Source organism: Mytilus edulis, chromosome 14, assembly GCF_963676685.1.
Source record: "Mytilus edulis chromosome 14, xbMytEdul2.2, whole genome shotgun sequence".
Classification (NCBI taxonomy): Eukaryota; Metazoa; Mollusca; class Bivalvia; order Mytilida; family Mytilidae; genus Mytilus; species Mytilus edulis.
This window is the reverse complement of record NC_092357.1, coordinates 41,358,479-41,378,186: the sequence shown is the minus strand read 5'-3', so window position 1 is coordinate 41,378,186 and position 19,708 is coordinate 41,358,479. Positions and strand designations below refer to the sequence as shown.

General features: G+C 32.6%; 2 protein-coding genes across 2 annotated transcripts; both read left to right on the top strand.

Moving 5' to 3' along the window:
- Positions 1-2,232: 2,232 nt before the first annotated feature.
- LOC139502755 (uncharacterized) lies at positions 2,233-3,790 on the top strand. Its single transcript, XM_071292335.1, has 2 exons — positions 2,233-2,727; positions 3,223-3,790. Exons 1-2 carry the CDS (start codon positions 2,265-2,267, stop codon positions 3,660-3,662), a joined length of 903 nt encoding a protein of 300 aa, XP_071148436.1. The 5' UTR covers positions 2,233-2,264; the 3' UTR covers positions 3,663-3,790.
- Positions 3,791-8,075: 4,285 nt separating this feature from the next.
- Positions 8,076-11,577, top strand: LOC139502387 (uncharacterized). Its single transcript, XM_071291833.1, has 2 exons — positions 8,076-8,170; positions 9,695-11,577. The coding sequence occupies exon 2, from the start codon at positions 9,696-9,698 to the stop codon at positions 11,340-11,342; it is 1,647 nt and encodes a 548-aa protein (XP_071147934.1). The 5' UTR covers positions 8,076-8,170; position 9,695; the 3' UTR covers positions 11,343-11,577.
- Positions 11,578-19,708: the final 8,131 nt, after the last annotated feature.

The following is a 19,708-nucleotide window of genomic DNA, read 5'->3' as shown; positions in this document are numbered from 1 at the left end:
TAGGAGCTATGTTTCTTGACATACAAGGAAATGAAATATAAAATTTATACTAGATACTCTGAAACTCATTTAGCCTAAGTTTGGTTGAAATTGATACAGCAGTTTCATAAGAGAAGATTTTTTAAAGTAAGTCAACATGATGAACAAATTGTGAAAAAAGTCTTTAAAGGGCAATAACTCCTAAAGAGGTCAATTGATAATTTTGGTCAAATTGACTTATTTGTAGATCTTACTTTGCTGATCATATTTGCTGTTTACAGTTTATCTTTATCTATAATAATATTCAAGATAATGACCAAAAACTGCAAAATTTCCTTAAAATTATCAATTAAGTGGCAGCAACCCAACAATTGGATGTTTGATTCATCTGAAAATTTCAGGGCTGATAGATCTTGACCTAATGAACATTTTTACCCCATGTCAGATTTGCTCTTAATGCTTTCGTTTTTGAGATATAAGCCAAAAACTGCATTTGACCCCTATGTTCTATTTTAAGTAACGGCGGCCATGTTTTTTGACGGATCAAAAATCAAAGCACACACTTTGTGCAGGATAATCTAAGGAACAACCATGCTAAGTTTTAACCAAATCCATTCAGTAGTTTCAGAGGAGAAGATTTTTTAAAGTTAGCAAATATGATGAACAAATTGTGAAAAATTGTCATTAAAGGACAATAACCCCTTAAGGGGTCAATTGACAATTTTGGTCATATTAACTTATTTGTAGATCTTACTTTGCTGATCTTTTTTGCTGTTTACAGTTTATCTTTATCTATAATAATATTCAAGATAATGACCAAAAACTGCAAATTTTCCTTAAAATTACCAATTAAGTGGCAGCAACCCAACAATGGTTTGTTTGATTCATCTGAAAATTTCAGGGCTGATATATAGATATTGACCTAATGAACATTTTTACTCCATGTCAGATTTGCTCTTAATGCTTTCGTTTTTGAGATATAAGCCAAAAACTGCATTTGACCCCTATGTTCTATTTTAAGTAACGGCGGCCATGTTTTTTGACGGATCAAAAATCAAAGCACACACTTTGTGCAGGATAATCTAAGGAACAACCATGCTAAGTTTTAACCAAATCCATTCAGTAGTTTCAGAGGAGAAGATTTTTTAAAGTTAGCAAATATGATGAACAAATTGTGAAAAATTGTCATTAAAGGACAATAACCCCTTAAGGGGTCAATTGACAATTTTGGTCATATTAACTTATTTGTAGATCTTACTTTGCTGATCTTTTTTGCTGTTTACAGTTTATCTTTATCTATAATAATATTCAAGATAATGACCAAAAACTGCAAAATTTCCTTAAAATTACCAATTAAGTGGCAGCAACCCAACAATGGTTTGTTTGATTCATCTGAAAATTTCAGGGCTGATAGATCTTGACCTAATGAACATTTTTACCCCATGTCAGATTTGCTCTAAATGCTTTCGTTTTTGAGATATAAGCCAAAAACTGCATTTGACCCCTATGTTCTATTTTAAGTAACGGCGGCCATGTTTTTTGACGGATCAAAAATCGAAGCGCACATTTTGTGCAGGATATACTAAGGAACAATCATGTTAAGTTTCATTCAAATCCATTCAGTAGTTTCAGAGGAGAAGATGTTTGAAAAATTGTTAACGACGACAGACGACGACGACGACGACGACGGACGCCAAGTGATGAGAAAAGCTCACATGGCCTTTTAGGCCAGGTGAGCTAAAAAGGCAAGTCCTTTCATTTAACATCAGCTTGGATGAAGGTTCAAATCGCATTCGGTTGTCATTACATTTAATTACTGGTGGTACATCACACCATTCAAACGGAAAAACAATTGTCTTATCCATATAAAAAACGAGATACGAAAAACACGTATGAACCACATCAACAAACGATAGCCACTGAACATCAGTTTAAGAGTCGAAACATGCAGAGCTTAAATAAGTGAGATATTGGCAAATCGTTATTTGAGGCGATCTTTGAGGTTTGCTGTCTTACATTTTGTAGTTCGTTTCTTTGTTCGGTTGCTGTCTCATTGTATATCCCACAAATAATTTTATTCAGGTTTTGGGACTTCAGCCAGTGTTCCTTTTCTTTTCACTTCTTTTATATATTATATTCAGTTTCGTGAGAGGTTAGCCTGACCTCGGCTCCTACGCCTCTGAACTGAAATGATATGAATAGTTCATTTACAAGGTTGATTCTTATCGAAACTTTCAGAACGAGATAAATACTTTTAGAGTTCATACCACAAATTATCTACTGAAATGATTCACTCAATATGTCTCATTTTTTTTTGTCTTTGTTTTATAATAAGCCATGTTTACGGAAAACTTGAAAACGACGGAATTGATTTAAAAATGATCTATAAAGATATGTTAGAAATGCGAGAAACCGTTCAGAAATTAGATAATGTCGTTCAAAAACAAAGTGCCCGGATATACGATCTTGAAACAACAGTTACTATCCAAAGAAACAAAATTCAAGATTTAATGACCGATAAGAAAACTGACATAGAATACCGTAGGAAACTGGAACGTCGTTTGAAAGTGATTGAAAATAATTTTGTTTGGAAATATTCCAAACCGAAGGAGTACAATGTGAAAAGCAGTAATATTTCTCAACATGCAAATGTGGATCAGCATGAACATACGGATTATAATAGTGGAATTGTTGATGGAATTGTTAAAGAAATGGTTAATCCAAAATTTAATGCAAATTCCCGGAAAGGTAAGGTTTGAACAACTTTAATTTGATATTTTGATATATATTATAATTGTGGCTGTTTGTCGATAATAGACTCAGAAATAATACAAATGTATGTTTGTAAAATAAAATTGAGAATGGGAATGGGAAATGTGTCGAAGAGACAACAACCCGACTATATAGAGTACATATTAACTCATAATATTCTAATGAAATAAAAAATAAGTGATTGTGTGATTTTCAACTTTTTATTTGTTTTAGTTTTCAATTTTGTTCTTCGTCGCACCAAGCGGCATAACTCAATTTTTTTAACTGATCTCTGTTCTGTTATTGAATACACTCAGAAAAAATGACAAAGAGTGAAACTCTTATGATATTAAAATCACACAAAAAGAAACAAAATAATACTATTAGAATATTGATTTGTTTAGATTGGATGCAAACAGATATTTATCGAATGATGCTGTTCGAGGTTTAGGTTCGCCATTCAATTACAAACTACACGTCTTTAATTTTCAGAGCGTCTTCTTTTCCCACAAGATAACACTGATAGCGATGGACTTGTTGCTTTCTATTCATATATGTCCAATCCAGAAAACAACCCTAGTGCCCATCATACATTGATATATGACGTCTCCGTTACCAATGTTGGAAACGGTTATAATCACGTGACAGGAATCTTCACCGCACCAAGAAGTGGAGTTTACGTGTTCATATGGGTTACCCGAATTATGAACGGTGAACACCCCACCGAACTCATGATAAACAACGCAGTTTATGGGGTAACATTTCTTCGAGCAAAGAATGGCGATGATGGCTCTGTCAGTGGGAACGTTGTGGCCAACGTTATCAAAGGTGATTCGGTCTTTGTGCGCGTTCATTCCACATATGCTGGAGATGGATATATTCATAGTAATGAGCATGGTCGTCCATCCTTTTCTGGCTGGCTTCTACATTGAACTGAAAGGAATATGAAGTAATCCAGAAATTGTTTTGAAATGAAATACTAAGTTCAAGAATAGTATCTGATATGATCGTTCTCAGGAGGTAATTTTCTTGTGAATATAGCCACTTTTCAATACTACTAGTATTGTTTTGATTCAACAAAGTCCACAAAAGTCCTCTTATTCTGAGTATATAATCCAAATACATAAAAAGAAGATGTTCAAATGTACTTGAGAAACCATCTTTCGAAAAGAATAGCGTCTGATTCCAAAAGGATATTCAAGCACATGAGTCTAAAACAAACTGGCATTAATGCCAACTCAATTAAAGAAAATAACCTATCAAAAGACAAAAAAAAGTACACGAAACACAATTAAAAAAACTCAAGATTGAGCGACACGAACCCAACCGAAAACCTAGATTGATCTCAGGCGCTAATAAAGGGCACGCAGATCCTGCATCAAATGTCAAAAGAAAATATGACACGGGTGTAAACAAAAAGAGATCATCCTACTCCATTCAACAAAGAGAAAAGCGTTATTATAAAAAAAGAAGATGTGGTATGATTGCCAATGAGATAACCTTCTACGACGGACTAAATGACACAAAAAATAATATATTTAGGGCTCTATAGGTCACCATACGGCCTTCAACAATGAACAAAACCCATACCGCATAGTCAGCAATAAAAGGCCTCGAAATGACAATGTAAAAAAATTCAAGCGAGAAAAACAAACGACCTAATTTATGTACACAACAAATGAACGAAAAACATATGTAATAGAATAAAGAAGCGACAACCAATAAATTACAGGGTCCTGACTTGGGACAGGCACATTCATAAAGAATGTGGTGGGGTTAAACATGTTAGCTGGATTCCGACCCACCAACCCCCACCCCTAACCTGAACGAACTATAAAAATCAGTTGAAAAAGACTTAACTCATCAGATGAATACAAATACTAAGAACTGGCCACGTTCTTTGTCCATTCTATATATAATTGACCTTGAATTTATATGTTCATTTTATTTGTCGTTTTTTCTGAAAAAAGACAATTTCAATTGACATCGAAGAGCTAGTAAATCATGTAAATCTGTGCGCAACGTGTCAAAATCCGTTTTCATTAATAGTTTGTTTAGCTTGGAACTTTAATTTTACATTATAAATGAATAAAAACGCCACTTTCAACTATTCATGCTTTGCAAAGGCAGCAGTCCGTTTTTGTACTGTATATATAACCAGTCTACGCTTGACGAAGGGAAGCAACTTGGATTGTTTCAAAAGTGGATAATAATAGAATGAAATTGGTATCGTTTGTTTATCGGTTACATATTTGATTTTCGTTTATTTTCAAAAAATAAATAAGGCCGTTAGTTTTCTCGTATGAATTGTTTTACATTGTCATATCGGGGGCTTTTATAGCTGACTATGCGGTATCGGCTTTGCTCATTGTTGAGGGCCGTACGATGACCTATATAGTTGTTATATAACCAGTCTACGCATGACAAAGGGAAGCAACTTGGATTGTTTCAAAAGTGGATAATAATAGAATGAAATTGGTATCGTTTGTTTATCAGTTACATATTTGTTTTTCGTTTATTTTCAAAAAATAAATAAGGCTGTTAGTTTTCTCGTATGAATTGTTTTACATTGTCATATCGGGGGCTTTTATAGCTGACTATGCGGTATCGGCTTTGCTCATTGTTGAGGGTAGTACGATGACCTATATAGTTGTTAATTTCTATGTCATTTGGTCTCAATGACAATCATACCACATCTTCTTTTTATATGTGCACTTTACATGTTCAGTGTAATTTTAGTAGGTATACATACATATATTGATGTATTATGAATTCATCAATATTTTAAAAGTTCATAAAAACATTTTCTTCCTCGTATAGTTAACTTTATGTGATAAATGTATCATGTTTAATGCCATTTGTACAAGTACTTGTTTATATTCCAAATAATACAAGGAAAACATTTAATAAAAGGTCTCATAGATACATATAGATGTCGTGCCGTGTCCTTCATTTTTATATTTATTTAGATAATCCAAATTACAATAACATAAATAGTCATAATATCTTGCTAAGTCATCATTGAATTTTACAAGTACAATTTTACTCACAACTACATTGTATTTGATGTTCAAGTCGTCAAACTGTTATGAAGGAATCAATAATTTTTATCTATGTGGGCAGAGTCGTGGTGTAGTGGTTAGTGCAATTTTATGTGTAATGTTGATGATACCTTTGTAAATACGCTTGATTTTGACCAAGAGATGCTAATGTTTTTGTAAAGAGAAGTGACGATTTTTTTTCGCTAATTTCATTATGAGTATATCCAGATTTAGTATCTATCAAACAAGAAATTTCATATTGTTGAATCCTCAATTTAAACTTAATTTAGAAGACTATTAAAACATTGTTAAAAAAATACACCTCTCACTATTTTTATCTTTTAAATCAGAGAAAAGAACATTTTTTATTAGAAAAAATATTTTTATATCTGACAATTCCGTTATCAAAGTTACAGGTAACCATGCAGAAATATTGCATAAGTTTTAAACTATGTAACTATCCGTTTGTGACATCAGGTACTGTCTAATGAATTTTTATTGCACATGTTTGAATATAATGTTATCAAAAGAAAAAAAAGTGCATCGGACTACTATTGCAAAGGTTCCTGGTTCGATTTCGCTCCGGGGATAAAATGTCAGAGACTGAATTTTCGGGTCTCCCTTGACACTATTTCCGAGTATGGTCTTGAGGAAACTATGATAATATGTCGGAAGTGGACGATAAATGGCTGAACCGTGTTAAGAGAGAGTCATATCTCTTGCACGTTAAATACACCCTTGAATATTCCGAAAAAAAGGCTGGCTAATACCGCTACAAAGCAGCACTCGCACCCGCAAAGTGGAAATGGTTTGATATAAGTTGTAATAACTTGTTTCCCAATCCATTATAACTAAATATGTTTAAACTAATAATTTAAAATGACTGTTTACTAGACCAACATTAGAAATGACGGTAGTGATGGTGAATAAATAAAGAATTCACATAAACAAAATTGTCCCTCTAGGATCAGTCACTTGAGTGTGTAAATTTATTTTGATTGTACAATCTGTCCGAATAGTCTCCTTGTTGTGTGACGCAAGAAGGTTAAGAGGTTATATGTTCAATTCCTCGACAGGTCAAACACACATTTTCAATACAGTTTTAAACATTTTGTTTTCATGAGTTCCCAAAGCCAGGTAAAACCATCGTTGAATTAGTCCAAGATACCAAAACGTGCTCATTGGATTGTCTTCAGGTTGAGTGAAAACTTGCATACCAGCGCAAAGCAAGGTTCATAATTCAACATACTATATTATAAGTCGGTAAAATTTGTCAACGAACGTTAAGTATCAGATCTGTCATTGTTACGTGCGTACAGTACATTGTAAGTATTGTATAGGTTTGTGTCAACAATTTTCATAAATACATTCATAAGGTTTTAGGTTATATTACAAAGATGATTTCCTATCTGTTTCATGGAAATACTTAAAATATATTGACGAAACTTTCACAAACACATAACTGATTTAAAAAGTTATCACCATAAACCAAGGTATATTATTAAGTAATTTTTAGTTTTTCAATTTCTCTCCGGTAAATGCAGTACTGGTCAGACAATCTGGTTGTTGTCGGTTAAGATCTGTTCAGTCTATGCCTAGACTTTCAGTATCCTTTTGATTTTAGTTGCAGAAATCAACATCATACGTATTTTTTTTAAGTATCGAATCAGTACTGGAATAACTTCAAGCGAAGTGAACATGACTGAACGACTTTATTGTTCAGACTTTCACATGATTTTCACATAAAACTTGGTTTTGTAGCACAAATATTAATGCACATTTATCCAGGAATTTAATATAAGCTACTGATTTTTTCGAAGATAAACGTAGATTGATTTGTTGATTGGTCAGTTCCCTTTTATTTTCATATCTTTTGGGTAGATGTAGGCATTATACGCCGCTCTTAACCCGCTGCTAATGTATCCCCGCGCAATTCCCATGGATTCATTGTTTTTTTTTTTTAAATTTGTAAGGAAATTTATTCAAAGCCTTGGATCAATTTAATTCTTTTGCAATAAATTACATAGTTCCCTTTTCTTGTCTCATGTTTCGAGAGATGTATGCCATATACACAGCTCTGATTACGCAAAAATAATCCGCTAAACGCTATGTTGTGTAACCATAAAGGCATCTATCTTCGCGATGATACTGTTATGACAAATCTACTATTGTACTCACAAATTGGTTAGCTACACGGTCTTAAAATATCTTTTTCTTTTATCAACATAAATACGAATGCTATTTAAATTTTCGCGCCGATTCAGTCGAATCACCTTTGGAACATTTAAATAATCTCCCTTTAATTGAATGGGAATTTCCACTGAAACGAAAGTAATTTTAAGTTAACTCTGTTGATAAAGAACAAAAGACACAGTTTTTGATTTAAACAAACTTGATAGGTAAGTTTAATCTAACAATTGTATTAAAAATAGAAAAGTGAAACTTCTTATGATAACGATGACAATATAAATCGTTTGTTTACGTCGGTAACCAAGGCTAGTTATAGTAGATGTCAAACCACAATTTCGAAAATAACACATAACAAGTGTGTATTTTATGATTAATTAGAAAAATAAATGCAAAGGCATTTTGAGGTGTTTTCATATTTAATTGAATTACTGAGTTGTCTGGATCTTTTTTTTTCTTTTTTAGCCACGGCGTTGTCTGTTTATGTTCTATCTATTAGTTTGATACACCTAATCGCTATTTATTTCCATTCCGGATAAGTTCTAAAATTACACAACTTTTTTATCCAGTTATAGGTATCTAGGACTCTGAACCATGTATTATACTTTTTAATGAAACCTGTTCAAACTATCGTAAATACTTTCAACAAAATATTTTTTTACTTCAATTTAAAACGAAAAAATGGATCATAACCTATCAAAGTTTCCTCGTGATCGCTTTCTAAAGTTTTTCTTCCCTCAGCCCACTACTGATGACCTCTACTTTGTCGGAATCGTGACCCAAACAGGAAGTTGTTTTTCCTTGATTGGATTAAATAGCGATAAGGTGTTTTGTTCCTCTGCATGGTATATTTCGCCCTTCATTTTTAGTATACAGACATTTTCCAGAAAGACGTTATTAATTTCTGCATTATGATGAAAAGAAATGGGGACAATTTAAATAAACACGCAAACAATTTACTAATTTTCCCTTTGAATTTGTTCATATTTACTTAACATCAAAATTGACAGTGTTAATCACTGATCAATACAGATCGATGTTGTTTTTGACAATTTTCTTGATATTTCTCTGGACCAAAGACGTTAATAAACGGAGTCCCCCTCACCAGTCTCATTTTTTGTTATTCATTATTTTCACTATAAAATTGATGTTTTCTTGTGATATGAAGATAACAAGAGTTTGCTTATATGTCTCTGGTCTATTTTCCTTACAATTTACCAAAATTATTCAAAGACATTCTTACTCGTCTATTTATTCAAACTGTTGTATATTATATTTTATTTTTTCAAAAGATTCATTCCTGGAATTTTTTAACACTGTTTATAATGTAAAATATATTTTGTATTGTCACAAACTATCATCCAGTTGTCGTATTTAATGTGGAGAACTTGATGTACTGTAATTGTGTAACATTTAGTTTTTGACCTCATTCTGGATTTCTTTTTATTTCTTGAAGACAAAACTTATAGATATATATAACATTTACTTTTTTCTGCTATTATCTGATAAGTAAATGAGACAGGTCAGAGTGATCACTATCGCTTCAAAAGGATACAAATGTTATTATGTCTTTTCTTCTGATAAATGCAATAAAACTATATATTAGCTATGTCTATATATCTATGTTTTAATTTAACCAAAAAATCTTTACATACCATATGAAAGACGGCAGCAACAATTTTCATTCTTTTAGTGATTTGTTTTACTGCAGACGCTATGTTTTTCTATTCTTACAGAATGGCGGACAGTAAATTCTGTGCTGGTTGTCAGCGCAGTGATGAAGACATTACAGCTGTGTCTTGGTGCAGTGACTGCGGTGAACTTGTATGTAAGGCGTGTTCCAGAGTTCACAAAAGGATGTCCCCGCCTCACAAGGTAATGCCAACGCAAGAGATACAACAACTGAGTTCGTCACTTCTTACATTGTCCAAGAACTGCGACAATCATCCAGATCAAAAGATTGCACTGTACTGCTGTCAACATGACAAGGTAGTCTGCGTGTCATGTGTTCCGATATCACATCAGAATTGCAAGTCTATCATTTCAATTGAAAAAGCTGCTAGAGGCGTGAAAGATGGTACCGCTATTTCTGATCTAGAGAGAAGAATTTCAAACCTATGTCAAGTTACAGAGAACAGACGGAGTCAAAATGAGAAAACACTTGTAGATTTGGAAAAAAGTCGTACCAAAATAAAGACCAGGGTGTCTGAAATGAAACGGAAAGTCATTGCTCATTTAGATACGTTAGAAGCAGAGATACATAAAGATATTGATTCTAAGTATGAAAATTGTACTGGGAGAGTGTCTCGAAACATAAATAGCATAGAATCTAGCTCAGACTCGCTGTCTACATGGAAAAGTGATCTAAATTCACTGAAGCATCACACATCAGAAGTTCATTTATTCCAGGTGGTAAAATTTCTAGATGCAAAAACTTACCAGAAAGAATTAGAAATCAGAGAAATTCAAACAGCTACTGTTCCGATACTTAAATATCATCCGTTAGAATTGGACTCGAAAATTAAGAAACTAGTCCAAGTCTTGGGTACAATAACAGTTGAAAATGTCCAAGTCCAAATGCCTGTACTTGATATCGATCAACAAGGTCAATTTCTAGTGAAAGACGAAAGAAAGTTATCACTGACACATTCATTCCAGACCACGAAATTAGGTAATGGAGTAAATATCAATAGAGGATGCTTTATTCCTGGCGATAAGTTACTCCTCTGTGATGACCTCTTTAAACTTTGTGTTTGTAAACTTGATGGATCAATCTCAGGCATGCTTGATATGGATTATGAACCACGTAATATCAGCTTATTTGACAAAACCCATGCTGTAGTATCTGTTGGTGATGACGGTATCCAGATCATTAACCTGACATCATTGAAGCCTGGTAGGAGATTTAAAGTTAAAGGAATCTGTAGAGGAATCACCACTGTAAAGGATAAGATCTGGGTAAAAAATAAACCTCACACTCTAACAATAGTGGATATCAAGGGTAAAGTTCTGAAAGTAATACGAACAACATTTGATCCTAATGATATCTGTGCCAATCAGGATGATAATGTATATTGTACTGACTTTGGTAATGATCAAGTATTCTTAGTTTCTTCGGATGGAGAAGAAGAGGAGATATACAGCAGTCCTGACCTGAAAGGTGCTATTGGTGTAGCTGTAGATGACCGTGGGGATTTGTATGTAGCAGGATGTGGATCAAACAACATACATAAAATATCTAATGATGGACAGAAATATGACATTGTCTTGTCAGCAGACGATGGTATCAATGAACCGTTGGATATATCTTTCAACGATGAAACAAAAGAACTGCTAGTCTTAAACGACCGTGGTATATCTATCAATATCTATAAAACCCAATAATTCTTATATCATTTGAATATCTATAAATACTTGAATTGCATTGGTCAAGTAGAATTTTTCTCTTGGTTTACACTTCGATAAACCATGTTTCCGAAACTACTTTTGTAAGCTATTCATGCGCGATACACATTCTTGCAGGGGTACTGGGATCTTCAGCAAGTTGAGATTATAAAACAATTGCATAACAGTTGTTTCTATTCTAATGCATATATAATAATAAAAAAAGAAGAAATAAAATACATGCACTTGAGCTTCGAAAATGTATAAAAATAAAATTTGAATAAAATTCCGGGAAATTTCACGAATAATTTGGCGAATTTACGTCATGGCAAAACACGGCGTCATACGATTGAAAACTTCCAGACGGAAGATTATTTCGTTACTTGTACGCTTCAAATTCGGATAGTATCTAATCAAAATGAAGTTTTTGAGGTAGGTGCTAGTTCATTTTAGATTCTGTTGCATTTATAGAACATTTAAATTTTTAGAAAGTCAAGATGGCGGCGTACTCCTTGGTTACGACATGCCATTGTGCTTCTGATGGTACATATAGTAGCCATCAAAGTAATAATGTAAATCAATAATCGCGTATGTTTGGCTGAAGAATTATAAGGATTAAACACATTTTTTCTAGAGGTTATTGATGTGTAAACCGGGTCTCTAACTCACAAACTTGACATAAAAGTCCTTCGGACTTTTATTCAGTTTGTGAGTTAACCGCCCCGGTTTACACATCAATAACCTCTAGGAAAAATGTGTTTAATCCTATAATGAACACTGGCTATTGAACACTGAAATGACTGTAAGAATTGGTGATTAGCCGAAATATAAACAATAAGTTTTGTTTTTGTATTTTAATGACAAATTGATTTATTTAACCAAGTTTTCTAATTTTTCTTTTGTTTGAAATTTTTTCAGATTTAGCTGAAGGTGATCCTATACTTATTTAAATATGAAGTGTAATGAATATGAGACTTTCTAATAAATAATGACAACTTCAAAAATATATTGATAGTTTTTTTGTACTAGTCGGAAGTAACTTTTCAAACTTGCACACAGAGGAAGAGAAGAGCAATATAAAGTTGGGTATGCATATTTCGGTCACACATTCTATTTTAGTTTATGAAAAATCAAAATTGTGAGTCAGTAATTTGAGACTTCTATAATTAGATCAAATATTTAAAAAAAATACCTGAATGTTTTGTCATTGAATCTAAACAAATAAAAATAGCACCATTTGTTAAAACATATAGATCAAAGGCTGACTTTTAAAAACCCATGTTTTTTTTTTATTCTTTCATCTATATAGCGGAAAGTAATGTTTAGGTAACCGAATGGCCTTCAACACTAAGAAACAATAATATGTTCCCGGTACACGGATGCCCCATCCGCACTATTATTTTCTATGTTCAGTGGACCATGAAAATGGGGAAAAATTTCTAACTTGGCATTAAAATTAGAAAGATCATATCAAAGGAAACATGTGTACTAAGTTTCAAGTTGATTGGACTTGAACATCAGCAAAAACTACCTCGACAAAAAACTTTAACCAAAACATTAACCTGAAGCGGGACAGACGGACGAACGGAGGTACGGAGGTACGGACGAACGGACGGACGAACGGAAGGACGCAAGGACGAACGGACGGACGCAAGGACGAACGAACGGATGGACGCACAGACCAGAAATCATAATGCCAAGAAATGGGGCTTAAAACATCGAATACTGTTTAGTCACAAATGAATGGCCCGACATGAAAACTGGGAAACATGTTATATTAGAACAACTAACGGCATAAGTTACAACATTTAAGTTTGGAATAACAAATATGAAAGGCATAGATAAATGACGACCACCGAATCACACGATCCTGACAAAGGAGAGACACGTAAAGAAAGTAGTATATAAGTCGTGTCGAGCTAATTTGTAGGGATAAAATTATTGTAAGGAAGGAACTGCAATTATAAGCAAAGAAGCAATCCTCTTAAGAGAAAACTTCTATCAGAGATAATTTTACTTCATGCATAATGCACACCTGGCTTACAAAATAATACATTTGATATCTTATAATAGTGTTTGCCAAAGTTTATAAAATTATAAAATCTCGTCATATCAATTGAAAACAATATTGAATGTGATGCTCTAATCTCAAACAGAAATGACCAAAACTTTAAAATACTTTACATTTTAGTAGAATGCTTTTCACCGTGATTGTCATAAATTTGCCATTTCAATGACTGATATGAAATTTAAGGTTGTTTTCAGTCCAAAGAAGCCTTTAATTTAATGATTTTGATAATTTACTTTAAGACGATAATAAGTCTTGATATTTTTTTCTGGATGTACTTTCATCAGGAATGCTGAAACCTTAACATTCAAAAGCAGAAGATCTTCACAAAGACCACGTGACCTATCCAATGGCATTCGAATAACAACAACACTGTTAGTTGAGGTTGAGCTAAGAACATACAAATGGTTATCAAAGGTATCAATATTATAATTTAATACGCAAGACATCCATTTCGTCTTCATAAGACTCAGAAAATAGTTATAAAGCCAAAACAAATACAAAGTTGAAGTGAATTGAGGACCAAAAATTCCATAAAGTTGTGCCAAAGTTTTTCGAAAAAAATCAAAGTTTTGTAACAGGAAATTTAAAAAAACAACAACATATAATTGATATTCATGTTAACACCGAAGTGATGACTACTAGGCTGGTGATACCCTCGGGGACGAAACGTCCACCAGCAGTGGCATCGAGCATCGACCCAGTGGTGTAAATATATATAGTCATCAAAGGTTTTGTAGGCTAAATTATGGTCTTTAATAAGTAGCCTTGGCTCACACCGAACAAAAATAAAAGGCCACAAAAATGGCTAGTGTAAAACTGTCAAAACGGGATTACAAAGGGTCTAAGCTATATATAATACGAGAAACACTTAATATGAACCACATCAACAAACGACAACTACTGAACATCAGATTCTTGTTATGCATGAACAGAAGTTGATCAATAATTAAGAAGTGAATTCTTTCTTTTTATAATTTCATTTGGGTGTAAAATCGTAAGCCGAATCATCTTTGGTTTGAAAGGCGGAAATTAAAACAATTAAATCGTATGAAACGTTTTTGCAATGTTCTAATGATTTGAGTTAACTAAAAAATAATTTTGAAATTAATTAAAATGAAAAGAGTGAACGATGTGGGTTTTTTTTCTAAAATTTTATTTCATTTATATACGGCTGTGAATTTTTCTTGCTGTATTGAAGACTCATTTGGGACCTTCTGATGTTTATTTAATTATTTTGGCCGGATTGTTGTTATTTTTACACGTTTCCAATTCACAATTTATCTAATCAAATAAACTATAATAAATTTAGAATGAAGTATGGCAATGTTCGATAACTTGCAAAACTCGAATCTGCGCATGCTTTTTTATTTTCTGATTAGCGAACTTCCAGTCTTGACAATTATAGACTTTTTGTTATAATACTGACTTTTGACTCCGCAGTTGATATCTTTCAAAAAGGTCATCGACTTCGCCGATTGGAAATTCTGGTACTCTTTCAAGTGAAAGCAACGTAAAAATATAAAAGCAAGCTTTCAATTGGCACAATTTTAGTTAATAGTAAACCACTCCCCCTTAAAAAAAAATAAAATGAAAATATGAACCGTATATGTATTTGATTTTACTTCTTTAGGTAGCTCTTACTTGACCGAGTACCAGGATGTCCTACAACAGAGATTGTAACCTGTCGAAGAGTTATACAATCCGATGTCAAAAGTCGGTAATATGAAAATAATCAGTCTATTGAAGAGTAAAATTGTAAATTTGGTGGTTACAATGTAACTGTAGATATTAAATTACTTTGAAAGCTACTGTTGAATCTTTATTTCCGAGATAAGATTACCAATTATACAACTTCAATACTCGCAAGATAAAGTTTAAGCGAATTTCTATCAAAATAAAATGCAAATATTACTATCAAATATAAACCAATCAAAATGATCAATAATTTTTGAAGAAAAAATTACTAGCCGCGACAAGGTCGAATTGTGATAATTTCTATGTAAATATAAGTCACACATTTAGATCTGTATCAACGATATTTAATCAGTATATGACGAAGCATTTTTTTCAAACTATCTAAATGTACCTGTATTATACCTGTATTAAGTTTAACCACAAATAGTACAGGATGATCTGTGTATAAGGAAAACTAAAATAGAAAAAAGATGGGCGTGAAAGTTCATATTGGTATGTTATTGTATTTATTCACATTGATTATTTTAAGATTACAATGTAACTGTAGATATTAAATTACTTTGAAAGCTACTGTTGAATCTTTATTTCCGAGAGAAAGATTACCAATTATACAACTTCAATACTCGCAAGATAAAGTTTAAGCGAATTTCTATCAAAATAAAATGCAAATATTACTATCAAATATAAGACAATCAAAATGATCAATAATTTTTGAAGAAAAAATTACTAGCCGCGACAAGGTCGAATTGTGATAATTTCTATGTAAATATAAGTCACACATTTAGATCTGTATCAACGATATTTAATCAGTATATGACGAAGCATTTTTTTCAAACTATCTAAATGTACCGGTATTATACCTGTATTAAGTTTAACCACAAATAGTACAGGATGATCTGTGTATAAGGAAAACTAAAATAGAAAAAAGATGGGCGTGAAAGTTCATATTGGTATGTTATTGTATTTATTCACATTGATTATTTTAAGATTTTTTTAAAATTTTAACGGAATCAGCTGTGATATTATTTTTTTCATTATTTAGTTTCAGAAGAATTTCAATTTAGTTTAGGTAGATCGATTGCTTGGTGTTTGCTCAACGTCAAACGCAAATATTTTTTTATTATTCCGGACGAACTTTTGATGGATAATAATTGCCTCTCCTCAAACAGATAAATAAATTAAAAAAAAACAATGCATAATCCCAGAAATTGAATCTATATCTGGGTCTTGAAATGTACGTAGGTCCCATTGCAAAAATCAAATGATGCTTATAATTGAGGTACTCGTATGATGGGTCAAAATGTACAACTGATAAAAATGTCAGAGCTTATGTACTGGTATTATTTAAAGAAAGAAAGAAAAAAGTGTGTGTTACTGTTTTGATTAAGCAACAATTATAGTAACAATGCGAGTATTCATTTGTATGTTTCGGAAATAAGTGCGGCATCTGTTGTCTCTTTGAAACATTACCCGTTTCCATTTTCGAATAATTCTATCTTATTTATTTTAAAAACGTTATTATTTATCAAATTTAAGTCGTTTACCTTAAATATCAATTTATCATAGAATCAATAGCGTATTTGACTTGTTTTTAAAAACAAGCATATACAAATTGAAAACTTTCATCAATATCGATATATAATGCATGGCCTAGACTTCTTTTCTAATTAAGTTATTTTTAAAGGTATATAATACATTAAACACATATTATATGATCTATTATAAAATGGTCTGTGAACATATAAAGGATTATTCAGATAATCATGACACAGCAAGTTTTAATTTCACAAAACATACCTGAATAGGAAGTAATTCAATATTTTATATTTTAAATTTATATGTTCCCCGACATGAGAACACCATCAGGATTACAATCAATTAATCGATCTTCCGACCTGCAGTAAAGCGACAACCGCATCCCCTTAATATGGGGGATTTAAAATCAGATGCCTCGTGTATATATAGTGCATCGCTCTCTGCACGTTATGAAACTGCCGAAAACCTGGGGGGAGGGGGGTGTTGCTATTGCAAGGCTATATTTTTGTTTCTATCCAAATATATCCTCTTGTTCCAGTGGCCGTCCGAATTTTTCGCATTTTTATCCCGATCAACCTCTATCACTGGACTAAAGCATTATAACATGTATAAACTTGTCTTCGTTCTAAACATACATGAACTATTTGCTACTGGACGTAAAAAAATATCAATCAATAATTCATTAAAATGGGCTACTTTTACAAATAGTGACTTGTATATAGAGTTGTCTCATTGGCACTCATACCTCATCTTCTTATATCTACATACTGATTTAAATGGAAAATGCAGAACGTTAAGTTTAGTCTATAAAATATTTTCAAGTTCTAATTATTTACATAAAATTTGAAACAATTATACATATTTTTTTAAATTTTACAAATAAAACCTGAATGGGAAGTAATTCTATATTTTTTATTTTAAATTTCTATTTTTATTCGACATAAGAACACCATTAGGGGGCTAAGACATGTTGTCATATATGTGTCTTCTCCCGACAATCAGGCATCGTGGTGACCAAGTGATCTAGAAGCTACACGACTAGGTTGTGAACACTCATGTTGTGAATCCGCAAATGGCAGATGTTTTAAATTCCAATTTAGATTGTCAAGGATTTTATGCTGAGGGTCTGTGGTTCTCTTCAATTTAAACCCCCTTTTTTTTAAGCCTTATTAAAACGGCTGGATGCTACGAAATAGCCAATAAGCGCTTTAATTGATGATAATTTTAGTAATCTTCCGACCAGCAGTAAAGCGGAAATAATTGAAAAAATCTTGAAAAGTTAAATCCGATGGCTCTTGTATATAGTATAAACCGTTTTACAACTCTGAGGGATCCTAAGGTAGCCTGTTGCGTGGCTTAATTGCTGTCTCTATCCAGTACAGTAAACCAACTAATTTTAGCGAGCGATTTATTCTCGTTACGTTCGTCAGTAAAATCATTGCTCGTACATTAATCGCCGCGAATATGTAAAAATAGGATCTTTCATTATTTGACTACATCAAGTAGTTTGAAAATCGTCAAATTAAACCGTTTCGTTATGAACTTGAAAGATCTAAACGCGAAAAAAAAGTTTCCTCAAAAATAAGTTGGTTACAAGCACACCCTCTTGTTCCAGTGGAAGTTCAAATTTTCCGCCTCTCATCGCGATTCACATATACTACATGACTTATTCATTGTTAATTTGCTTTCGTCCTGAACATGCACGAAATATTTGCCACTGGTCAATCAATCGTTCATTGAAATGAACCACATATTTATGGAAAATGCAGTGCTGTAACTTTAAATGTAATTTATAAATATCTTCATTTTCTAATTCCCATTTCATTTGATTTATGATTTTTAATCTCATATTTATCTTGAAAACAATGTATGGAAGTACTATTTTTTCGAACGCATACACAAATATTGCCAGTTTAAAAAAGAAGTGATTTCCTTATTATATCTATAACCTACATGCACTAACAACAATGAGATTTTCTCATCCATTTTAAAAATACTTGTATGTTAACATCTCATTTCATATATTTTACAGTAGCGGATGAGGTTACGTAGGCAAGTATGAGGCGCTTCGTAGGCGCATGATCATCCTTGCCGAGGTACCTAGTGCTGACGTCGTAGGCTCAAAAGGTCGCAGGAGTACGTATAGTTTCCAATATAGAAATATCGGAAAATATATATGACAAAAATTATATACAGTGAAACCTGTCTAACCCATACTATGTTTTTTAAGTCAAGTCATAAAGTTTTATTTGTTATGAACCTGATTATAAACTTTCATATTGTGTATATTGTTTCACTACAGTATATTACAGAATTGTTTTCTAAACTATAAAATACCAGTTTATCAAATTACTTCAATATTTTTTCTATCTTTGAAAAAAAAAATCTTCGAGTGCTGAAACAGTGTTTTTAATTTGGCATCTAAAAGGTTGTGTATTTTGTGAAAATTAGTATCTAGTTATAGATAAATACATATTGCGTATTTGCAAAGTCTGGACAGATCAGTTATAACACAAAATGTACCATAGTCACCCGAGGCGAGTGCGAGGTTAAAAAAAAACTCATTAGTGTTACTTGCCTTGATAAGGGGTCTGGTTGAGTATAAAACAAAGTCAGTTAGGTGCATGAACATTGTCTTAGTGGGATAATCCCGGTAAAAAAAGTTAACTCATCAATTTTTTAAGGGAAGGATGAAAAATTACACAATGTAATGCAAATTTTCTAATGTTGTAATTCAAAATCAGTCATGATCCTTATATAACTTTTAAAAGCGACACATAATAGCTCAAGTATTCAATAAATAGAGACATGAATCAATCTCTTCTCAATTTTTACAAGAACAAGTTCGGCGCAGGACAGGGTTTATTTAAAGCAAACACAGTTTTTAAGTACAAATGCCATCTGGAGCATTAATACCGTCTTGATTCGGTCAAACTCGTCAGATAAAGTCTTACCTTTGCATAGGAAACACAAAACCAATGTGAGTGCACAGTTTCGATCAATGTTCGTGACCCATATTCCCATATGCATATACATGATATATCTGCACGGCCAATCCCAAATG

Bases quoted from the DNA above. Each gene is read 5' to 3' on its own strand.
- LOC139502755 (XM_071292335.1), top strand. From the start codon at position 2,265: ATGATTCACTCAATATGTCTCATTTTTTTTTGTCTTTGTTTTATAATA. The intron at 2,728-3,222 runs GTAAGGTTTGAA...TTTAATTTTCAG, and splicing joins TAATGCAAATTCCCGGAAAG to AGCGTCTTCTTTTCCCACAA.
- LOC139502387 (XM_071291833.1), top strand. From the start codon at position 9,696: ATGGCGGACAGTAAATTCTGTGCTGGTTGTCAGCGCAGTGATGAAGAC.